Source organism: Amaranthus tricolor, chromosome 3 (assembly GCF_026212465.1).
Source record: "Amaranthus tricolor cultivar Red isolate AtriRed21 chromosome 3, ASM2621246v1, whole genome shotgun sequence".
NCBI lineage: Eukaryota > Viridiplantae > Streptophyta > Magnoliopsida > Caryophyllales > Amaranthaceae > Amaranthus > Amaranthus tricolor.
This window is the reverse complement of record NC_080049.1, coordinates 32939134-32956616: the sequence shown is the minus strand read 5'-3', so window position 1 is coordinate 32956616 and position 17483 is coordinate 32939134. Positions and strand designations below refer to the sequence as shown.

The 17483-nt window shown below is 33.2% G+C and overlaps 2 protein-coding genes across 12 annotated transcripts; one reads left to right on the top strand and one right to left on the bottom strand.

The window, feature by feature from the left end:
- Positions 1 to 5996: 5996 nt before the first annotated feature.
- On the top strand, positions 5997 to 15359 carry LOC130809058 (pentatricopeptide repeat-containing protein At5g55840). Of its 11 annotated transcripts, XM_057674679.1 has the most exons (8): positions 6112 to 6324; positions 7023 to 7115; positions 7695 to 11254; positions 11462 to 11563; positions 13693 to 13748; positions 14029 to 14101; positions 14292 to 14343; positions 14517 to 15359. In XM_057674679.1, exons 1-3 carry the CDS (start codon positions 6219 to 6221, stop codon positions 10916 to 10918), a joined length of 3423 nt encoding a protein of 1140 aa, XP_057530662.1. In that variant the 5' UTR covers positions 6112 to 6218; the 3' UTR covers positions 10919 to 11254; positions 11462 to 11563; positions 13693 to 13748; positions 14029 to 14101; positions 14292 to 14343; positions 14517 to 15359. The 11 variants fall into 11 exon arrangements, with proteins under 11 accessions (XP_057530666.1, XP_057530665.1, XP_057530662.1 ...); XM_057674680.1 differs by lacking the exon at positions 13693 to 13748 and having other exon boundaries at positions 11462 to 11557; XM_057674674.1 differs by lacking the exon at positions 13693 to 13748.
- LOC130809059 (BTB/POZ domain-containing protein At1g55760) lies at positions 15345 to 17341 on the bottom strand. The gene is made up of 4 exons (XM_057674684.1): positions 17207 to 17341; positions 16493 to 16638; positions 16243 to 16361; positions 15345 to 16171 (listed from the first exon to the last, which is right to left on the bottom strand). Exons 1-4 carry the CDS (start codon positions 17323 to 17325, stop codon positions 15569 to 15571), a joined length of 987 nt encoding a protein of 328 aa, XP_057530667.1. The 5' UTR covers positions 17326 to 17341; the 3' UTR covers positions 15345 to 15568.
- Positions 17342 to 17483: the final 142 nt, after the last annotated feature.

Here is a 17483-nt window from a genome sequence, read left to right as displayed (position 1 = left end):
ATAGCCACTCCAATTAAAACGAAGAAGTGTAATCTAGATGGTTCTGGTGTATATGATAATGGATTGAGCAATAATCGTTTGCATACGCGTTGTTAAAAGAAATGTTTGAATTTTGGGATTTAGAGGCCGGAGATTATATGCAAGTTGAGTTATTGTTTGTGTTGTTGGTAAAGAATCATTTCTTGATGCGTACAAAATTTGTACACATTACACTACGAAAAAAACACCATTTGGACAAATGAAATAGTCAAAAATTTTCAATTGGTTTTCTAATTGACATGTTTTAGTTGAAATTTTCAACTAAATTGCTACTAAATTATTTTTTGATTGTAATTTTAAATTAAAAAAATAATAAATTTACCATTATTTTATTTCCGACTGAATTTTAGTCGGTAAATTACCGATCATTTTGAGACTAAATTTCAGTAATAAAATTATGCTTATTAACAACTTGGAAAGCATATTCATTAATCATCCGCATAAACATGATTTTACTTTTGGATAATTCAGCATTTAGACATTATATTATAATTAATACTTCTATAATTAAGGATTATAAGTTTATAAATGTATGCAATATTTAATTTTGGTAGTAATTTTAAATTAAAAAAAAGAAATTTATCATTATTTTTTCTGACTGAATTTTAAATTTCCGACTATTTTTGCATTAACTAACAAATTTTAGTTAACCAAATTTATTTTTAGTTATTTTATTCAACTATATTTGTTCAAATAATAATTATGTTCAACTTATTTTTAGTAATTTTGTTCAACAAATTTTGTTCAACTAATAAAATACTAATACATCTAATATGACTAATAATATAATAATAATTCACTAATACAACAACTAATAATAATAATACAATTAATTACATACTAAATAACTAATAGAGTACTAATAATGCACTAATAGGAATAATTAATAATATACTTATACAACTATACTTCCTTCATTCAACTATACTTGCTATATTTAATACACTAAAACGAATAATAATAATAATAATAATAATAATAATAATAATAATAATAATAATAATAATAATAATAATAATAATAATGCACTAATACGAGTATAATATACTAACACGACAAATAATATACTAACATAACTAATAATATACTAATGATGCACTAATATGAGTAATATTACACTACATATATATATATATATATATATATATATATATATATATAGATATATATATATATATATATATATATATATATATCAAATAAGAAAGATATTTTTTGTCACTGTATATATACTAATACAAATACTACACTAATACGAAATACATTAATACGACTAACAATACATTAATAGGACTGCTTATATATTAATAAACTAATAAAACACTAATACAACTAATTACATACTAATAATATATTAGTACTACACTAATACGACCCTTTTTTGAGTAAACACTAATATGATTAATAATGCACTAATACGACTAAATAACTAATAAAGTACTAATAATGCATTATTACGAGTAATAATATATTATACCAACTAATAATATGCTAATACAACTAATAATAATACTAATACTACACTAATACGACTAATAGTACACTAATACAATTAATAATAAATTAATATTAATACAACTAATATTATGCTTATACAACTAATATTATACTTATGATACGCTAAAACAGGTTATACTAATACAACTAATATTAAACTAATAATGCACCAATACGATAATAATAATAATAATAATAATAATAATAATAATAATAAGTACTAGTAGTAGGAGTGTTATGTTATAACTTCAATAAGATAGCTTAAAGTATCACTAATTATCATTTGGCCTACTGGTTGAAGTACAAATGTAATATCCATAAGGACTTAGATTTGAAACTTCTTCAAGGCATTTGTGTATAAAGGAGGTGGTGGACCCCATGTGGGTATGACAGGGCACATCCCTTTCATCCAATTTTTTTATTTTTTTTATTTTTTTGACCAATCACATATTCGAAAAATTGGTCTGAATTTTTTTTAAAAAAATTTCTTGTCATTTTGGGATAAATTTTGAAATAGTGTTTTTCGACTATTATAATAGGAAATTAGTCGGAAATTTCTTACTATTTTCTAACTAACTTGGTAGTCCGGAATTTACGACTAATTTTAATTAGTCGAAAATTCCGAATGTTTTCTTACTAAAATGAATTCCCTACCATTCTGATCCGACTACCCCAAAACAGTCGGAATTCAGTCGGTATAAAGCTATACTGACTAATTTTCGACTGTTTTGGATAGTCAAAAATTTGTCTTTTTTGTATAGCGTTAGGAAATAATTCTTTACCAACAAAACAAACCTTAACTCAACTTGCAAGTAATCTCCGGCCTCTAAATTTTAAGTTCAAACATTTTCGATAAATTTATTACTTTTTTTTGTTTTTTTTTTATAACATTAGAGATGAAAATTTTAATTTTTAACTAATTAATTTAAGTTATTTTTATAAATTAATATTAATATTAACTTAGTTAGAATCTATGTTGACTTTTTATTTAAATTATAATATTTAAAAATATGATTGTGTTGATTTTTTATTTTAGTTTAAGAAAATCTCTTTTAAATTATTAAAGCTCCTAGTTTAAAAAATTTACAAGTAAAAAATAAATTGGATTTCAAATTTCTTTGCTCTGCCCCTGGTACAAGTTTATGAACGAAGATATATTTATATTTATCATGAAAACATCTTGCTTACATTAACGTAAACAAATTTTATATTTGTTGAATATTCATCTATACACTTATGATCTTTAACAGAAAAACATAAATGTAATTGGCTAATTGCTATATGTATCATGGAGAATAATACTCCGTTTATATATATGCTATACTTTTCTTATTTAACTGTTTCTAATTATTCGACACATTATTATTTTTGACAAAAAATGATTGTATGTATTTATTTTGTACATGATTTTTCCTTACTCATACCTTATTAACTTTTGCACTTTTTGCTTTAGATGTTATAATGATTTTTTAACACCAAAAAACTAATTTCTTAAATTTTTGTGCATAATCCTTGTGTAACAGGTAATTATTTGCCACCTTAACTTGACAAATCACACCCATGCGAAAGTATAAATAGGGTGACTTTTTTTAAATTGTAATTTATCTTTTTGTATTTTATATATTTTATTAATATATTTTTTGTCTTTTATGATGATTTACAAATCACTGTAATTAATTAAGATTTTCTATAGTACATTAGTATGGATGATCCCATACCAATCATATAATAAGAGGCCCCTGTTAATAATAGTGACCAAAATGTGGACTAGGTTAATTAAGAGTTTATTTGTTTTTTTAGATATTGGCCACTTTAATTTATTGTACTTGCTTCTTCATTCTGCAAATCAATCAATTATTATGTACTCCTACATTCTTATTCTGTCAAATATATTGTACTAATTCTATTAGATTATCTCCACTAAAATTAGAATCTGGTTCTTAGAAAGGGAAAAAAGGTTGGGGGAATAAAATAAATGCATTTTCTTTGGACAAATTAATTATATTCTGCATGCACTTCCATTGTTAAAGGAGATGCAATTTGTTGGGTTGAAAAAGGAAATTTTGACCTCACTGATTCACAAATTCTGAAATTTATATGCTCCTTTTATATATACTCTTGGTTTATTGACAATAATAGATTAAATGATAATGATAATGCTACTCCACTTTCATCATGGACTTGGTAATGGAAAAAGAATAGGTATGCATGAAATGAAATACATGTGGCATCTGAGAATTGATAATACTTGAATTTACTGTCCAAGTTTATAAAGTAATGTATATTTTTTTTTCTTTCATAATAAATGAGTATTTTAATACTTCTTTTTATTTATAGAGAATGAAAAATTTGGGTTTTGCATCAAAATTAAAGAGGGTGAGAGACCACTTAAAAATAGCTGGAAAACTCTTTTTTTTCATAAAGGGCATTGATATTTATGTGTTATTGTGTTGTTGTAGTAAGGGTAAATGGATAAAAAAGAATGACGAAAATAGAACTGGGACATTTTTAGTGAATTGGCCCAATAAAGAAATGTCTCATTCTCTATGAATAGGAGGGAGTATAAGTCTTTTATTGTTGGGGTATATTGAAAACAAATATAAATGAGATTGAAGTCTCAATATATGTTATATACTATATTATATGTTGTATAGTGTTTAGTAAATGATTTTTTTTATCATGATTTGAAAAGTTGGTTTTTAAGGCACAATGAAAAAATTATATGAATACTTATTTTATAGTTTTTTTCTTATCATTTTGGTTTTTAAGGCATAATCAACATTCAAAAACTAATATATTTATAAAACATCTCCACAATAGTTATTTTATCGGTTAATACATTCAAATCAAAGTAGCCATTAGATGCAAAGCCAATTATTGAAGTGATCTATTGTTGTTGTCCACATGTGTGATACTCCGTGTAAGCTTTAAACATGATTGATAGACTATAAATATGAATAAGGTGCATCTTTTTCCAAAAAAACTTATTTGCTAAGAACTCTACAGTTAAGCATGCTTAGTAGGAAGTAATCTTAGAAGAATTGACTTGTTAGAAAATTCTCTTGAGTGTAGAGACCAAAGTGCGCTAAAAAATGTTGCGTTGGTTTGTGGGGCAATCTATAGCATTCATGGGTAGTCACCGACGATTTATGGGGTCGGAATAATACAAATGGTATCAGAGCAACTTTGCAACAATGACAGACATTGTAAAAATTATAGCTTTTTTGGAGGGAGGGAGGGAAAATTAGAAAATTTATATAAAAATTAAGAGGGCATAGCCACGCTTAAGCCACCTCTTCCATTGCCTGCTTAAGCCACCTCTTCCATTGCCTTTGGTTCTCTTGTAGGTTTAAACTTTTTCCTAGCTTGTGACTTTATGTAAGCTCAACACCTTAGAATAGATACCTTTAATTAAGGTGTGTACTTGTTAGTCTCAAGTCTCAACCATACCTTACCCCAATGGTGTGTGCTTTGCTAGGAGTATTTGGAGTAGCTTATACACCATCATTTGAGCCTTGAGCGTTTTGGATGGTTCGAGCTAATGGTCTCGAATCTTATATGATAGTAACTTTTTTATTTCTTGAATATGGGTATAATTTTTCGTTTTCTAATTTTGAACTTTGATTATAATTATTTTGAATGAGATATACTAAATATGATGATGAGAGTTTTGGTTGAAGTGGAGAGTGCTCGACACCGTAAAGTTTCTTTCAACACAAATTTTTGGGTTTTGAAGCTAGGGTTCGCATAATTAAATTTTAGGATGTTGCTTTTTTGCTATTGTTTATATTGATTATTATAATATGAAAGATATACACCCTATTATTTCAATAAAAAAGTAGTTGTAATTTCTAAATCAAGGTTTCTATCGATTTTTGTTTAAGTTAATAAATTTCATCAAATCATATTCATTTTTAAGTAAATAATAAATAAACAATAATAATAATTTGAATTTTAAAGTTAGAAAATAATTATTAAACATTTGAATTTTTGTAACCGATTTAGGCTTTGTTTATTTTTATTGGTTTTTATTGATTTAGTTACCAATTGAAATTTAATTTTACCGATTTAAATTATTTTTACTAATTGCAAGTCTTACTGATTAAAACTTGATTTTACTAATTGTAACTATTTTTTGGAGTATTAGTTTATTTCTTAAGGTGAACTGAATATGACCATAGCTTGCAACTTTAATTTTATAAACATTGATTTATTTCTTATTCATCATCATCATCATCAACGTGATGAGTTCCACCCAAAGTGGGGTGTGGGGAGGATGGGATTAAAGGTAGACCAATACCTCATCATGAGGAGGTCGCAATCGAAAAAACCCCTCAACTTATTACTTGACAATTAAAATTTGTACAAAGAAAAAACATGGAATACAAAATAAAAATCATAAAACACAAAACATATAAACAAAACACTAAACACAAAGACAAAACTAACCAACATGCAAGCAAATGCAATCTAACCTCTCTAGTGCCCTCATTTACTCAACTTATAATATTCTCTAATAATCAAAAGTAAGAAAAGGGAAAGACTCATATATAAAAAAAAAGGGCCAGACGGTGTCGTTTACTATTCGTAATGTAGAGCAAAACCCCTTGAATTTTTTTTCTTCTTCGCTCCTTTGGTGTTCCTGCAAATGTTCAATAGACAAGAAGACGATACCCAACAAAATGTCCTCTTCTTTATTTTCTTCAACTATCAAAAACTTCTCTTTATTTCCTAAATTATTCTCAAAGTTTCGAGCTTTTTCTCAAATTAACGCACCCCAATTTCCTGGTAATGTCCACTTCTTTTTTTTTTTTTTTTTATGTTGAAGTTCATTACTTTTTTTTTTTAATTTTTTTTTTATCATTTTAAGTACTTATTATTTTTGGTATTTGTTGAAAATATTGAGCTACTTTGTTTGAAAGTGCTTGAAATTTTACTGTTTTTTAATGTGATTTGGTTTCCATGATGGGTAGTGTTGAAATGAATGTAGTAGTTAGATTATATATGATTTTTTTTATTGTATTTAAGTTTTAGTTCATGAACTTTTCTTCCTCAAACACCCCATTTTGTCCTGGTTTTGAATTTGAACATTTGAGTCATGGTTGATTTTATGAAAAAAATTCATACTTTTGCCCCAAAATGAAGAGTGTAAGTGACCTATCTATGTCCAAGTTTATGACCAAGTTTTGAATCAGTTTACCCATTTGTAATTGCATTGCGAACAAAATGACAATCTACCACAATGTGCTTTGTTTTCTCATGTTAGACTAGTTTTTTTTTTTAGCAATGTGCAAGGTCAATTGGGATGGTGAATTCTAAGATTCAACAACAATCTTTTGAGCTACTTGATTTCATTACTAAAAGCTGTCATAGATTTGTATTCTGCCTTCGCAGAGGATTTAGAGACGGTGTTTTGTTTCTTAGTTTTCTATGACATAGGAGACTGTCCAAGAAAACTAACCAGTATGTTGGGCTGCAAATGCTAGAGGGCAAGCTGCCTAGTTCGAATCACACCAACCTTGTAAAGTTAAATCTCTATCTACCCGAAGCAATGTGCCTTGACCGGGTATACCTTAAAGGTACAGTGCGTAATACAACATCCGAATGCTCTTGCAAAGAATCTTGCATGAACTGAGACAATATATGAATTGAATAGACAAGTTTGAACGAGTGACTTAAAAGCTTAGATTATGAAACAATGATGAACTTTCTAAATCATCTCCATGAATGTTTCCTAAGATTTTCGACGTGGCTGGGAGTATGAGACATAGAAAATGTAAGCGCCCATGTAAATAATTTTCCGCCCAAAACTTAGGGTAGTTCAATTTTCTCCCTTCCCAAATATAATTTTCGTCAAAGGGAATGATAATTTTCAATTGTGTTCCCATGGAAATTTTTCGTTAAACCAAAGTTACTTACCAAACAGAGTTTTAGCCTGGTCTAGAAGTTGAAATCTTGAATATGCAATTGAATTTGGAGGAAGTCATATTTTACCTTTTTAGGCTGGCATGAAATTCACTATATTATATAGGGCATGAAGTATCTTTGACATTTTTCAAGGTTTTACTATCTAGGTACAATTGGATGCGTTGAGTATTTGGATATTTTTTTTCATGAAGTGTTATTCTTTACCGTGATGATATACTTGATGGATACAGGGGGATTGGAAGATAGCATTTATACAATTCTCACTCTTGAGCGGTGGGAGTCCTTGAACCACATGGAATATAAGTTTGCTTCACTTAGACCGGTTCATGGAAGATTAGCTCTAAAATTTCTCAACTGGGTCGTGAAACAACCTGGTTTAGAGTTAGACCACATCATCCATATGCACTGTATTACAATTCATATACTAGTTAGAGCTAGGATGTACGGTCACTCTAAGTCAGTTATCAAGCGTCTAACCCACATAGGTGCTAACCCAAATTCCATTTTTGGTGCTCTTATGGGAACTTATTGCCTTTGTCGTTCGAATCCTTCAGTGTTTGACTTATTAATGAGGATCTATTTGAAGATGGGACAAGTAGATGATGCTCTACAAATTTTTTATTTGATGGCTTCTCGAGGATTTAACCCATCAGTTCATACGTGCAATATAACCTTAGCTGCAACACAACATCATCAGAGTTGGGCTTTCTTTAAAGAAATGCTAGCTAGGGGAATTTGTCCTGATGTTAGTACCTTTAATGTGCTCTTAAAAATTCTTTGTTCAGAAGGAAAACTTAAGAAAGCTGGCTATCTCCTCAGGAAAATGGAGCAATCTGGTTATGCCCCCAATGTGGTTACTTATAATACTTTGCTTGGTTGGTATTGTAAATATGGAAGATATAAAATAGTGTGTGACCTTTTGGATCAGATGAGTTGTAAAGGTATTGAAGCAGATACATGTACATATAATATGTTCATTAGTGGTTTGTGTAGGAATAATAGGAGTATTAAAGGTTATCTACTGTTGAAACAAATGAGGAAGAAGAATATACTACCGAATGAGGTGACTTACAATACTCTTCTTGATGGGTTCATCAAGGAAAGGAAGCTTGAAGTTGCTATTAAGGTTTTTGATGAGATGGTGACGCTTGATCTTCATCCAAACCATATCACTTACAACACGTTACTTGATGGACATTGTGGTCAGGGTAATTTTCAGGAAGCTTTTAGGATTCTACATAGAATGGAAGCTGTGGGGCTTGTACCTAATGAAGTAAGTTATGGGACTCTTCTGAATGGCCTATGCAAGAGTGCGAAGTTTGAACTTGCAAAAACTGTTACAGAAAGTATGAAATCAAAGGGTTTTAGAGTCAACTGCACCATGTACACGATGATAATGGATGGATTTTGCAAAAATGGAAGGCTCAATGAAGCTGTAGATTTGCTTGCCACAATGTCAACGGATGGTGTTTGTGCTGATGTGATCACATATTCTGTGCTAATTAATGGTTTTTTGAGTTTGGGAAAGATGCATAATGCGAAGGAGATATTGTGTAAGATGTACGGGGCAGGAATTGTTCCTAACAGCATAATATATGCCATGATGATTTACAATTCTTGCAAGCGAGGAATGGTTATGGAGGCCTTCAAGCACTATGCTGCCATGAACTTTGATGGACATCAAGCTGATCTCCAAACTTGTAATTTGTTGGTTGCCTCTCTTTGCGACAATAAAATGTTCCAGGAGGCTGAAGATTTTATGGGACATATGAATAGAATGGGTATTAGACCAAATTCTATTACCTTTGATTGCATGATTGATGGTTATTCAAAATCAGGCATGGATTTAAAATCATTTTCTTTTTTTTATAAGATGATTGAAGTAGGTCATTATCCTAGCCCTTTTACATATAAAAGTCTTCTGAAAGGACTCTGTAGAGGCAGAAACTTAGAGATAGGTAAACATTTTTTTAGAATACTGTATAGTATCCCAGGTATGCCAGATACTGCTACGTATAATACGTTGCTTGCTGCAATGTGTAAAGCTGGCGAATTGGCAGAAGCACTAGAGCTCGTTGATGAAATGGTTCAAAATGATCTTCTTCCTGATAGGTACACGTTTATTACTCTTCTAAGCGGTTTATGTAAAAAGGGAAAAATTGTTGCTGCATTTCTCTTCCTTGAAAATTTAAGCGAGAAAGGAATTTTATATCCCTGCCAAGTCATATATACGATAATGATTGATGCTTTATTTAAAGCAGGCCATCTAAAGGCTGCTTCCTATGTGTATGAAAATATGGTAAAGGATGTTTCCCTCGACGTAGTGGCTGCAAATGCTATTATGGATGGATTTTTTAGGAAGGGGCAGATGGTGAAGGTGCAAGAAGTTCTACAACTGATGGGTGGAAGCTCCTTTTTGAATTTGGTTTCATATAACATTCTATTACATGGGTATGCAAAGCAGAGGGAATTATCTAAATGCCTTAGTACGTACAATTCTCTAACAAGGAAGGGTTTTCTCCCTGATACTTTAACACTCCATTCTCTCATTCTTGGTCTTTGTGAGTCAAAAGCAGTGGATCTAGCCGTTAAATGTTTGAAGCGGATGATTTTGGAGGGATATATTCCTGATCAGTGGACATTTAACATGATTATCAGAAAATATTGTGAAAGTGGTGAGATGGAGAAGGTATTTGATCTTACGGATGTCATGACGAAGGTAGGAAGGGATATAGATAGAGCTACTTATGACAACATTTTGATTGGACTGATCAAAAAGTCTGCTTTCAAGGAAGTGCAAATGGTTTTTTATGAAATGCTGGTTAAGGGTTTTGTTCCTGCATGCAGGCAGTACATAACTGCAATGAAAGCTTTGTTGAGATCAAGAGATATAGCAGGTGCATTCAGGCTCAAAGATCAGATGAAAGCCCTCGGTGTGAGCTCCTGTGATATAGCTGAGAGTGCGATGGTCCGGGGACTTGTGAATTGTGGAAAGATTGATGATGCAGAATTAGTTTTTGGTTACATGCTAAGAAAGAACCTTGTTCCATCTGTTGCCACATTTACAACTATGATGCATGGACTTTGCAAACAGGCCCGGGTTACCGAGGCTTTGAATTTGCTGGAAAATATGGAGAAATTGAAGCTAAAACCTGATGTTGTTTTGTACAATGTACTCCTTTCAGGCCTTCATGCAAAGGGAGATACTGATATGGCTTTTAAATTGTACGAGGAGATGAAACGAAGGGGCCTTTGGGCTAACATCACTACTTTTGAGATTCTCATCAATGCTGTTCTCGAAAAAAAAGATGATGTTAAGGGTGAAATGCTTTTTATGGATCTGCTGGAGAGGGGGTTTATTTCTCAAAATGAAAGTTCGGATGATATGCAACAACTTCTGATGTCTGCTTTAAACAGCTTGAATGTTTTGCGTCATTGTAAAGGAAAATACTAGAGATAAGACCTCGTCAATAAATCAGGTGTGGTGGAAGCAGGCAGCTAGGCGACCAATCATAGGTTTCCCGGTAAAGGTTCAAAGTCTTGGGTGTAGTTATGATTGTGACAATTGACAACCAACAGTTGAGGAACTACTTCCATTGGCCACACAGAGATGTCGCAGCCGTCATGACTCATGACTTTGTATCACCATCATGGAATAATTAAAAACCTCTATGATACGATCACAATGAGGTGGTGCAACTAAGATTTAATTCCACCATAGTGTTACATTTTCTGTGGAATGCTGATCAAATATGCACCGTGAATAGAATATGCTCCCTGCAATTTTAAGGTTCGTTTCTTGCGGTTAGCCGGTTACAGAGTTTATTTTTTGTATACTCCTCTGTCCACTCAATCGATCACATTTTGGATTTTTATGTGAGAGTTTTATGACCTAAATGTGGCTCTTGAGTGGGATGGAGGAGTAAGTGTTAATAAATTACTTTTTTGAGACTTTGAGTGGGGGCTTGGTTTTTACTCTATGTGGTTCACTGTACAGGTATAATGGCACCCCCAGAAGTACTTTGCTGGATACTTCTCACTGGCTTGATGGAAGAATACCAGATTTCAGTATGTTTCATTCGTGCAGGCTGAGGTGCAGGTTGTCATATTCTAAAGTTTTTGTTGTCTTGCAAGTTTATGATGCATTATACCTATACTACAATGTTTTTTGATCTTGTAGATATGTAAGTAACTTTTCCTTGTGATTGAGATGTGTGATGAACTGGAATATACTGTGGGGCGTTAGGGCCGTGTGAGGGTTTTAAGGGGGTTGGGATTATACGAATATGAGGTACCTTCTTATGCCAGGAATAAAAACTCTTCCCTAAAAAACTCGCTACCATTGCCCCATTTTTGCACTATGGTGAAAATACTAAATAGGTGTGAAAAAAAAAAGAGAATAGGAATTAGGAAGTGTGTGTTACTGTTTACACCCCCTATAGGTAGTGTCAAAGCAATAGGAGAAAATACCTTTAATGCAGTAGTTTTCTCAGTTTTAGGATGCCACAATTTCCCTTCAAGTTTTGTATATGATCTTGGTGAGATCTTATGGGTTTGTTCTGTGTGATGACTTATTGACTTTCCCTATTCTTAGCTGCATAAGTTTTGCATAAACATTTGATTTGCATGCATCCTATACAATCAATATTCTTAAAGATACGATTATTTACTTAGATTCCGCTCTGACTGACTGATCGACATAAAAAAATAACGTGCCGTCCTGCTAACATATCTTCAATTCTCTGTAAGGAATATGGATGCCTTATATTTTGTTATTAACACCTGCTTGTAAGTTGTAAGTCTACTTGTTTTTACCTAGGGCAAGGTAAAATTGATCACTTCATCGGGTGTACAGGTTCTCATTCGCACGGTTCTAGAAGATGTCCGTAACTGTTCCATTGTAAATCTGATTTTTGAGTCCAATTGGGCCAACTTCACTGTAAAATGACAAATTAGTGGGATCATCTGATTTTTGTCCATCATAATTAAGTTGAGAACTGTTTTGTTGTAAATCTTGCTTGTTGCCTTTTTGACTTTTGAGTTCTTTATCTCCATCGCCTGCCAGATATTGTGCATTGATTTTCCGGGGAGGTTGCACTGTCTTCTCATCTGGGGTGGGACAAAGTAACTTAACTATTGCATCATTATGGGTAAGTGGTTGTGTATTTCAAGAGCTAATCTATTGGGGTGATTCAAAATTTCAAAGATCCTACAAGAATGAGTCCCATCTCATGGTTGTCGACTTATGGAGCAGACTTTGGAACTTGCAATTCGAGTGTTATCACACCCTATTAGTAGCACTTCAGCACAAAGAATATGGAGCACATACTCTTACATTCATAAAGTTTAGAGGAGTCGATTAAATGCTACTCTTGCTTATAAAATGTTGTTACTCTTATGATCCATTTGGTAGTAGGTATTAAATGGTTGTGAATGGTAATGAAAAATAAGTGTAATTTTAGTAGCAAAATCTCTTGGCAAGTTAGGTGACCAGGCTTTTTCTCCTTCAATCATTTCACTGTCTTTATAAAATTCATTCTAATGCATTACCATATGAAAATGTGGTATTGGATGGTTAGAGAAAATTGTGAACAAAAAATCTTTTTATGATAAAGTTTCATTACCATGAGAATAATATGATACATTTCATGAAAATTTACACTATAAATCATTCCTATTACCATTGTTTAGTACCCACAACCAAACGGACAGTTAATTCATTCACATATGAGATTGTTTTCGCGTTTCCCGCAAGCTTATGTTTAAGGTCCTTATAAAAATGGGATATCACCTCCTAGAGCACCTATCTTTATGATTCTACTGTAAGATTGGAAAAGTTGAAGATTGGAGGGATTGAGGTTGGAAAGAGGTTTCGTCATGGATTTAGATTTTTCATATTTCTTGCTATTGATTGTATTTTGTCTTTTTTGGACTTGCCTTTTTAATTTATATATATACTTGATTTTGGTGCTTAAAAAATTGTTTATGAGCTTTTACCTATTATTGCATTAATTTTTGTAACATGGGATCATATTTTGGTTCCTATGATTCCGAAACTTAAAATCATTTCTTGTATCAAATTGAATTTCGCTTGGTGCGATATTGAGTTTTCCTATGTTGCTTGAATAGCTATTTATGCGCAGCTGTGTGCATGTATGCATGTGTGAGTTTCTCTTTACACTGCATGATTTGCTTCGGGATGTATCAACTGAATCTCGTCTCTCTTAGGCAAATCATTTTGTGCTGATGGAAGATGTTTACGCTGGTTCTGTTTCGTCTTTCCAGTTGAGTTCTGGTATCCCTGATAATTATCAGCTACCAATCTGTCTGTGCAAGTTCTCTAACTTATTCACATTGTAGTTGCCTTCTGCATCCTGCAGTTAACTGTTAATTTGCAAGTAAATACACCGGTATCCCTTCGATCTGCCACTCCCCAACTCATCTACGTTGCAGTTACCTTCTGCATTTAACTGTTTTATGTACTTTTTTAACGAGGAAATTGTGGAGCTGGTGTTGTTAGAAGCGACAATCTAACTCGATGGCTTTTTGATGGTTTTTTCTCAGGCTTATTGGAACTTTACCACGCCTTTTTAGTGTATCGACGGTTGGTGGAGAGGTTTTCGTGTCATTTTTCCTGGTTAGTAATTTTTTTTGTCCATTTCGTAAAAAGTTCAGTCATGTAAACTGTGGTTTTCTCAAACAAAATCCTTCTTTTATATATATATATATATATATATATATATATATATATATATATATATATATATATATATATATATATATATATATTGTTGCTTCTAAAAAGGGACATTCCTTTTCATTTACAGTGAAGAAAGGATATAGGCTTCTGGTTTAGGAGCTTAAGCAAGTGATTTTCTTGTGAGTTTCATTTGCCTCATGAATTCTTAGTGATGATGATATTTTCTAATTAACTTGGATGCCTGCGGGTTTCATCAGGAATCATAAGTAGTAGAGATGTCCAACTGGAACTCAACCTTACGTTGAGTTACTCTTCTTATTAATTGTATTTACATTTTGAATTGTTGACACAGTGCAAAAATACGGTTTTGATCATGGTCGCAGTAACGGTCGCGAAACAGATATCACGGTCAATGCGGATGATTTGGCGGTCAATGCGTCCGGTCGCGGTAAACTCAAAACCTTTACCATATGGTGACACGGCGTTTTTGCTATGATTGTCGGTAAGTTGGGATGTGGGGGAGGAACCTCCTAATGGACTATGCTTTACCTAAATTTAAAGCCTTTAGGTAAATCTAGAGGACATCCTCATTTTCAAGTTGCCATCAAATTGTTACTTATGAGGATTTATTTTAGAATTGGTGAATTACACCTCCATGAGGTGCTTCAATATTTGAAACATTAACATCATCTTCCTCAACCTTCCCAAGAGTATCAACAACATCATTGTCATCATACCCAGTGTATCCCGCGTATAGAAAACTATTATCAGGGTCTGAGGAGGAAAGGACTTCCCAAGAGTATCAACATCGCTCTTAATCTTCACCTTCATCTTGGCATGCTCACTAGAAGAATAATAAGCTTGGAGAAACACGGACTCATTGAAGGGGACTTTCCAACTATTGATGATTGTTGATGTGTAAGGATCCCACAACTTATACTTATTGATCCCTTCCAAGAACCCTAAGGAGACACTTCTTAACTTGTAGATCAATTTTATTGAATCTTGTAGTTTGGTGAGTTCATCCAATCCTCAGTTTCTCAACATGGTTGTAAATATTTACTCTTACTCTTCTGTCACCGATTTCAAATCAACAATTCAAATTCTTGAATCTAGAGTCCGAACATAGTTTCTATGAGCGAAATACAACGGGTATGATAATAGTCATGACGAATTCAAATTTTTGAATGAATAAATAGTGTATAAACTTGAAAGTGTATATATTCAGATTACAAAAGGTGCGAAGTACCCTTCACCCTTTTTGAAAAAAATACAATCTTGAAAGAACTTCAGAAGTACACCAAGTACAATGAAATCGATATTGGAGTCGGGTTTTACACCATTTACTCTCGGGCATATCGTATATACATCAACACATGAAAAACAACTAAAATCAACAAAGAATCAGAAACCTTTCCAGGTAGTAAGAATTTCTTGGAAGACTTCAGCAATCAACTCTCTGTCAGCACACTGAATGAAGACATTGAAGTCATCATGAATATCGAAAATTCTTCCAAACTGGACTAAATATTTCAGACAGCTATTCTTAAGCTCTGGCAGCTGGTAAAGTGATGCATTCTGGAGTCTTTCTAGAACATTCTTTGCATCAATGTCCTCGAGAAGGCTGACATGGCAAGCCTCCTTGAGGTCTGCAATGTCGTACTTATCTGCTGCTCGTAGGAGCGACAGACGATGATCTAGAAAATCTTGGGGCTCAATGGAACCATACAGGTAGTCGAGCAAGGCCTGACATGACTCGACTGTCATGTCCGATATGTTTATGGTGGACAGTTCTTTCTCCTGCAGGTTGTGGGAAAACATGCTTCGGAACACTTGGGATCGTGCAGCTAAAACCGCTCTATGAGCCCCTACACGTCCGTTTGATGTGTTGATTGTGATATCTGTGTAGATGCCTTCGGTCAGCATCCGTCTCAGGCTGTCAAGAGCTGCGCTATTAGACCGCCTGCCGCTTGACCCTTCTGCCCAGATGGAACAAGGCTCACCACCCTGCAATTTTCACTTTCCATTTATAGCTGTAATGATTACACAACAAAGTAAAGTACAAGCAAGTTATCTACCTGTGAAGATGAAGTTTTCAAGTCCAGAAATTCAACATCAATAACCAATTTTCCCGTCAGTGGAATGTCGATAGGCCAAATGAAATCGTCGTTGTTTTTTAGCACCTGATCTCTTACTTCTGCGTTACCACAAAACAAAATAGATGTAAATCTGGTTTAAGGGTTGGCCTAGTTCTTCAAAGTCTTCTCTTTTACTCTTTTAACAAGGGTATGATTCTCATCACTTACAGATTTGATTAATTCTGCTTACCAGGGTGGACGAGAGGCTTGCGATCACCGATGGAAGACAAGACCCGGATAACAAATGATGCTATAGGGGGGTTCTCTTTGGTAAAGCTGGATATCTCTGGATACAATTTTAACAGCAAGATCCTATTCTTCTCCAAAGCCAAGTGCCTAAATACAATGATACAATAACATCAAGACCCAACTCCCAACTCTAATCATGCTTCAGAATGTTAGGCCGTGACACCCGTAGGCCCACTCGTGTGTACACCCTTACGGGGCACCTGAGGAGCTTGGGTCCACAAACCGACCAACGAGTCGTTGACTTGCATACACACATGATGAAGTTTATTATCTACCAGAACCATATGGTATTAGGAGATTATCCATCAAGCAGCATTATATGCAAGTCCATAATTCATTATTTTAGTGATGTGGGAACATAGAATTGAGCCTGTCAAGCACTAGATGGAAGGTACATCTACTAGCTATCAGGTACTAGGTAGTACATACATGGATAGTTACGACATGTGAAAGAACCAACTCAACCAAAAGTTTAATATGTTATATAGGGTGATTGAGATTCGAAATCGTGACCTCTTGTCATGTTGGCTCTGATATTATGTCAAGAAACCAACTTAACCAAAAGCTTAAGCTGATGGTTAAGGTCCCAAAATATGTTATATACTCGAACACACTAGATGTTAGGAAAAGAAAAGGGACAGTACATAGTACATACCAGTTCCAAAGACCGATTTTGAAAGGATCAGAGCGACGATAAGAGCAAGAAGAAAGATTGTCGAGGCGCCATTGAGCAAGACGAGAAGTAGTAGGAACACGATAAGTGGAATCCTTCATCCTCCAAGGAAGAAAGCTAGCAGAAGAAGCAATAACTCCGGTGATGTCATGGATGCAATCAAATATCCCTTCCCAAACTTCTCCTCCTGCCTTCCCCAGTTTTCTTTATGTTTACTCCTCTTTCTTTCTACACTACAACATCTAGTAAGTGAACTCAA

What these genes read in the sequence shown, in the direction of transcription:
- LOC130809059 (XM_057674684.1), bottom strand. Translation starts at nt 17,325, where the DNA reads ATGAAGGATTCCACTTATCGTGTTCCTACTACTTCTCGTCTTGCTCAA. An exon ending in CAAGCCTCTCGTCCACCCTG is followed by an intron (nt 16,362 to 16,492) that starts GTAAGCAGAATT and finishes GTGGTAACGCAG; the next exon opens with AAGTAAGAGATCAGGTGCTA. An exon ending in TGAAAACTTCATCTTCACAG is followed by an intron (nt 16,172 to 16,242) that starts GTAGATAACTTG and finishes TGAAAATTGCAG; the next exon opens with GGTGGTGAGCCTTGTTCCAT.
- LOC130809058 (XM_057674680.1), top strand. Translation starts at nt 6,219, where the DNA reads ATGTCCTCTTCTTTATTTTCTTCAACTATCAAAAACTTCTCTTTATTT. An exon ending in TAACGCACCCCAATTTCCTG is followed by an intron (nt 6,325 to 7,022) that starts GTAATGTCCACT and finishes TGCAAATGCTAG; the next exon opens with AGGGCAAGCTGCCTAGTTCG. An exon ending in TGACCGGGTATACCTTAAAG is followed by an intron (nt 7,116 to 7,694) that starts GTACAGTGCGTA and finishes TGATGGATACAG; the next exon opens with GGGGATTGGAAGATAGCATT.